The following is a 5,000-nucleotide window of genomic DNA, read 5'->3' as shown; positions in this document are numbered from 1 at the left end:
AGTAAGCTGAAGTCGTTTCTCTCATCCATTTAATGGTGATTAGAGTGAATTTCTGCAATAATAAGTCAGGTAAATCTTATTGCTTTGTTCGTTGTTGAAAAAAAAAACTAAAAAACAATAAGACTCGTGTTTAACGAAACTTCGGAAGTCACATATAATTTTACAATCGCTTAGCTACAATGGACTAAACTGTCTATGGTTGTTGCCCAGTGAGTGTCCAAGTTGGTGCTAGTGTACCAGACAGTTGCTTGATATTTGGTGTGTTGTTGAAATTGCTAAAAAACCTCTGAAATATAGGGAACAGATTTCATGACTTGAACCAATCATTGGATCCTCGGTAGTATAGTGGTGAGTATCCCCGCCTGTCACGCGGGAGACCGGGGTTCAATTCCCCGCCGGGGAGGCAATATTTTAATTTAATCAACCTGATTGATACGTTAAACAACAGCTTTGTTGCATAATGACTTCAGAAACCTAGAGTGAACGATTTTGTCTAATATTATTGTCACAGTAAGCTGAAGTCGTTTCTCTCATCCATTTAATGGTGATTAGAGTGAATTTCTGCAATAATAAGTCAGGTAAATCTTGTTGCTTTGTTCGTTATGAAAAAAAACTAAAAAACAACAAGATTCCTTCGGTAATGTCCTTCGGGCATTTTTTAAACGCCGGGGAGTGGATCCTAACGAAAAAAACATCTACGCGTAATTTTTGTATTAACATTACTAGAAATGGAAAATTGTCTATTTGCTCGAACAACATCATTTTCCCAATCCCCAAAAGCAGCTCGTTGAGTTGACTATTTTACAGACTAGAAACAGACATTTTTCAGGTCTGTACACCATTCATGATTATATTAAAAAATACACTATTTGGCAGTAGAAAACAATTTATTTAATTATAAAAGTTTATCACACATACGAACCATGAATGTTTTATTTTTAGAAAGTTAAATAAAATTGTTGCGAAAATCAAAACTTATTTTTTCAAACTTGAGTATGGAGGTGATTTCAGTAGACAACCAGTAGGGGATTAGGGGCCTTGGTGTAGTAGAAAGTAGCAGCAGTCTTGTAATATTCCATCCCACAGTGGTTTAGTACTTGGACCTCGTTGTTGTGAAGTATGGCAGCTTGTGGTGATTTGGTATCGGCCATATCCAGGAGACATCAGTGCACCCGTGGTCGACCCAGCCTTAAACAATATATCACATATCAGCGCTATCTAATCAATGAAACAATACAGTTTAAAAATTTAATGTTCTTGTCAACAACCAAAAATGAGATAAAATTGATTCACAACTAAAAATAAAATGAATATTTACCCATGATTGGAAACCGATTTAATACGGTAAAGAAGACAGTTGTGACACACAGTGAGCTGCAGTAGGTTGTAGTCTAGTACTTGGACACTTCGGTGAAGATCGCTCTGATGGTGAATATCTGGAGACTCGGTGTAGTAGCTGCAGGCAGAATATAATTTGGAGCATCAGTATAGTGAGCTAAAAAAGCGTAGATTGTAGTGTAACGTTAAAGGTTGGACCTTGAACTTTGGTGTTGTAGAACTTGGAAGACTCAGTGCAGTACTCAGGCGCTTGCGTGATGTGACTCGGGGCAGATTAAGTTTTCGACTTGTACTTTGGAGCCTTGGTGGTGTAGTACTCTGGAGCCTGTTAATGTAGTAAGTTGTGTTGCGTATCAAGTACTATTCTTTCGCTGCTGTTACTTGGTATACACCATACCCAGGAAACACCAGTGTAGTCGAACCAGCCATTAACGATGGAACGTCCAACAGCAGCATGTCGCCATAGTTAACTAGAAAATTAACATACATAGTTAAACGTTTATATACAACAGTAACGAGCATATTTACCAACAGTCAATAAATATCCTTGTAAAGAAACGGAATATTTACCCATTGTTGCGAACCAGTAATACGATGAAGAAAAATCCTTGGTACAGGTAGTGCACTGAAGTTGTTGCCTTGTCCGTGATGATCAGTTTACTGGTGTCTCTGGCCTTTTCTATCTCCTTTTATACGATTTATTTCTCACCCTCGCTTCTTAGCCTTGCGGTATTGTACCTGCTTGATGATGATTAAACACGTTAAATTCTCACCCAACATCTACACTACTCCATGACACGTTTTACGGACATGTTGTATGAAAAACAAATTATCTTGAAAATTCTTTCATTCACTAAATCGCTTTCTTCATGACAACGATCATGTGCCATCAGAAAAGCCGTCAGAAATAGCTGCTTTTGCCACGAAGGGTAGAATTGACAACGTGCTCCACATTAGCAGATGAATGAAGCAAATGGTAATTCTTCCCTCCACACTCGCCAACCAAACGTGGCAAATTCCGGAAGCGGTCAACATTTTCTCCTACTTGCTTCCACAACCAGTGGACTGTACTGTTTCCAAAAAAAAAAATAGCAATAGAATTTCGTCGGTACCATCAGGTATCTAAAAATATTACAGAACAGATCCTGTGAAATTAATGGCGCTTAGATGCGTCGAGTTGGTAATCGCTCGTCCAAAAGTAGGACCCTCTGTAGGCAAGAAATTCACTACGCCAGGAAGAATTCCACTTTCTTCCATCAATCGGAATGCTATATAGTTCGACAACAATGCTGTGTCAGAGGGTTTCCACAGAACAACATTTCCCTAATCACAAAACCATTCTAAACATAAATAAATTCTTAAATAAAGAATGGTTGAAGAGTACCATAATCGCAGGGGCATATGCAAGGTTTCCTCCAATGGCTGTGAAATTGAATGGAGAAATAGCGGCGATAAATCCTTCCAACACTCTATGTCGAACCTACACATGAATTAAGTTAATCTTAAAGTTTATGGTTTCTTTAATGTAAATAAATATTTTACCGAATTTTGTATCGAAGGAACAACGTTTACTGGTTGATAATCATACAATCGTTGAGCAAACTCTGCAATAAATCTATTTTTATAAAACTTCTTGAGTAACGTCATCAATACCAATATGTTCTATATTTGTTTTACCGCAAAAAATCCGCTAATTCACAAGCTGCATCAATTTCAGCTTGATAAACTGTTTTGCCTTGTCCCAGCATGGTAGATGCATCGAGTTGACTACGATATTTTGTGGAAACCAAATCTCCTGCTTTAAAAAAAATATAAACTTTTTTATTCAAAGGAACCTTCTCCCACGCGCTTCTGGCTTTCAATGAAACGCCAAAAGCTTTTTGTAGTAGTTCCTAATTCCATGGAAATAAAAAATTAAGAAACAAAAATAACCCCTTTTAAAAAAAAAGTAAAATACGGGAGAACCATAGCAGAATATCGCGATCTTTTTCTGATGGTTAGAGGGCTGCAATTTAATAAATAAAAAAACAAAACAATAAGCACGTCAATAAATGTGGTTTAAAACGGAAGAAATAGAATACCATTGTCTGATAAATGAACATCATCAGTCCAATATTCTTTGCCATCAATAACAATTGGAATTTCTTCAACAGCAGATTGCCTATGTTGTAATGCATTTTCCAAGGCAACTCTTTCTTCGCTGCTTTTCAAATAACCTAAATATGATAAACAAATAATGAAACCATCAAATCATAAGTAATTTTAACTTTTACCTAAAATAGGTTCATTTGCCAAATTAATTGGCTGAGCAATAGGTTTTTGAATAATAGATGGTCCACCCAAAAATCTAACAAATGATTTCCTATAAAGTGGGCAAACGTATATATAAATGTTGTACGCTTAGTTTTAACTCATTTATAGTCAACATTTTAAAACTTATTTACCCAACAAAAAGTCTCGGTAACCAAAGTCTCTGTGCTGATGAAAGATGAAGAGTATTTTTGGAAACGGATGAAATCATTTTAAAAATTTTGATGGTAGTAATAGACCTCTGGCAACACAACGGTACTTTCCACTATCAGACTCCTGTAACTTTGGGATTGTCAGGTGAAGGGTGTTGATAGCTCCTGGCTTGTTGAGTATATCATGCATGCTGTGTTTCAAAGAGAATATGGCATTAGGAGTTGAGCAGAGCAGGCGCTATGAATTTTGTCTGCAAATTTGACATACCGATTTGTACTGTGCTTTGGCAAGTGCCACTCTAGCTGAAATTTGACAAATGGTCCAGATTCTTTGACGACTTGGCAGGTATACTCGGCCTCTACATTGTAAAATTTAGTAAAATATATCAAAACTGTTAAAATTCAAGAAGAACTTATCACAAACCACTTTAATCTCACTTTTTCTTCTTCACTTTGTTCTCTTTACTCGTGTTGAATTGCGCATTAAAACACAAACACAAAGGAAAAAGTATTGTTTTTATGAAGTTACTCTAATAAAGATTACCCGAAGGGTTTCTTCTGCTGTCATGATTCAAAGAATTTGCTAGATGTTGCTAGAAATAGTTTTCCAGTTTAATCAGCAGTCCAGTTTAAGAATTCTTCTGAAAACAACTTTTTTCTCTTGTTGTTGACACTACTGAGCACTGACTGCACAACACTGACAGTTAGAAGGTTAAGCAAACAAAGCGAATTCACTAACTTGGATTCGGCAACCAGCTAGGTAATAAACACGCAAATTAAATTTCTAAAACAGTAATAAAAACCAATGAAACCCCGTCACGACATGTATCAAATTTTGACAGAATTATGTACAAAATTTGGTGACGATTGGTCATTCAGGGAAGAAACGTATAAAGGATAACTAAATGGACATTAAACCCTCTGAATTCCACTACTAGCTACTACTACCCTACCCCCTATACCCCACACCCTATATTGTTAAGGACCTTCGTATATAAATATACCTCAGGGATAAGACTCGTGTTTAACGAAACTTCGGAAGTCACATATAATTTTACAATCGCTTAGCTACAATGGACTAAACTGTCTATGGTTGTTGCCCAGTGAGTGTCCAAGTTGGTGCTAGTGTACCAGACAGTTGCTTGATATTTGGTGTGTTGTTGAAATTGCTAAAAAACCTCTGAAATATAGGGAACAGAT

The 5,000-nt window shown here is 36.6% G+C and overlaps 2 protein-coding genes, 1 long non-coding RNA gene and 1 other non-coding gene across 8 annotated transcripts; 1 reads left to right on the top strand and 3 right to left on the bottom strand.

The window, feature by feature from the left end:
- Nucleotides 1–331: 331 nt before the first annotated feature.
- Trnad-guc lies at nucleotides 332–403 on the top strand. The gene has a single exon. It is a non-coding gene; the product is annotated as a tRNA-Asp (tRNA).
- A 449-nt stretch (nucleotides 404–852) lies between these two features.
- Nucleotides 853–2,074, bottom strand: LOC124336644. 2 transcript variants are annotated; one of them, XR_006917144.1, is made up of 5 exons: nucleotides 1,909–2,074; nucleotides 1,736–1,808; nucleotides 1,537–1,663; nucleotides 1,319–1,456; nucleotides 853–1,218 (listed from the first exon to the last, which is right to left on the bottom strand). It is a non-coding gene; the product is annotated as an uncharacterized LOC124336644 (long non-coding RNA). The 2 variants fall into 2 exon arrangements; XR_006917145.1 differs by having other exon boundaries at nucleotides 855–1,188.
- A 165-nt stretch (nucleotides 2,075–2,239) lies between these two features.
- Nucleotides 2,240–3,086, bottom strand: LOC124337669 (delta-1-pyrroline-5-carboxylate dehydrogenase, mitochondrial-like). Its single transcript, XM_046791708.1, has 5 exons — nucleotides 3,016–3,086; nucleotides 2,881–2,953; nucleotides 2,723–2,818; nucleotides 2,474–2,661; nucleotides 2,240–2,408 (listed from the first exon to the last, which is right to left on the bottom strand). Exons 1-5 carry the CDS (start codon nucleotides 3,084–3,086, stop codon nucleotides 2,240–2,242), a joined length of 597 nt encoding a protein of 198 aa, XP_046647664.1.
- Nucleotides 3,087–3,271: 185 nt separating this feature from the next.
- LOC124336643 lies at nucleotides 3,272–4,509 on the bottom strand. 4 transcript variants are annotated; one of them, XR_006917143.1, is made up of 6 exons: nucleotides 4,239–4,358; nucleotides 4,069–4,159; nucleotides 3,783–3,991; nucleotides 3,612–3,700; nucleotides 3,420–3,554; nucleotides 3,272–3,343 (listed from the first exon to the last, which is right to left on the bottom strand). XR_006917143.1 is itself a non-coding variant. In XM_046790433.1 (6 exons), the coding sequence occupies exons 3-6, from the start codon at nucleotides 3,857–3,859 to the stop codon at nucleotides 3,336–3,338; spliced, it is 309 nt and encodes a 102-aa protein (XP_046646389.1). In that variant the 5' UTR covers nucleotides 3,860–3,991; nucleotides 4,069–4,159; nucleotides 4,345–4,509; the 3' UTR covers nucleotides 3,272–3,335. The 4 variants fall into 4 exon arrangements, 2 of the variants coding, with proteins under 2 accessions (XP_046646389.1, XP_046646388.1); XR_006917142.1 differs by having other exon boundaries at nucleotides 4,225–4,328; XM_046790433.1 differs by having other exon boundaries at nucleotides 4,345–4,509.
- Between the last annotated feature and the right edge of the window lie 491 nt (nucleotides 4,510–5,000).

The sequence above is a fragment of the Daphnia pulicaria genome, chromosome 4 (assembly GCF_021234035.1).
Source record: "Daphnia pulicaria isolate SC F1-1A chromosome 4, SC_F0-13Bv2, whole genome shotgun sequence".
NCBI lineage: Eukaryota > Metazoa > Arthropoda > Branchiopoda > Diplostraca > Daphniidae > Daphnia > Daphnia pulicaria.
This window is presented reverse-complemented; position numbering and strand designations above follow the sequence as displayed.

What these genes read in the sequence shown, in the direction of transcription:
- LOC124337669 (XM_046791708.1), bottom strand. Translation starts at nt 3,086, where the DNA reads ATGCTGGGACAAGGCAAAACAGTTTATCAAGCTGAAATTGATGCAGCT. An exon ending in TTCCTTCGATACAAAATTCG is followed by an intron (nt 2,819 to 2,880) that starts GTAAAATATTTA and finishes ATTCATGTGTAG; the next exon opens with GTTCGACATAGAGTGTTGGA. An exon ending in CATATGCCCCTGCGATTATG is followed by an intron (nt 2,662 to 2,722) that starts GTACTCTTCAAC and finishes TTTTGTGATTAG; the next exon opens with GGAAATGTTGTTCTGTGGAA.
- LOC124336643 (XM_046790432.1), bottom strand. Translation starts at nt 3,859, where the DNA reads ATGATTTCATCCGTTTCCAAAAATACTCTTCATCTTTCATCAGCACAG. An exon ending in TTACCGAGACTTTTTGTTGG is followed by an intron (nt 3,701 to 3,782) that starts GTAAATAAGTTT and finishes CCCACTTTATAG; the next exon opens with GAAATCATTTGTTAGATTTT. An exon ending in GGCAAATGAACCTATTTTAG is followed by an intron (nt 3,555 to 3,611) that starts GTAAAAGTTAAA and finishes TATCATATTTAG; the next exon opens with GTTATTTGAAAAGCAGCGAA.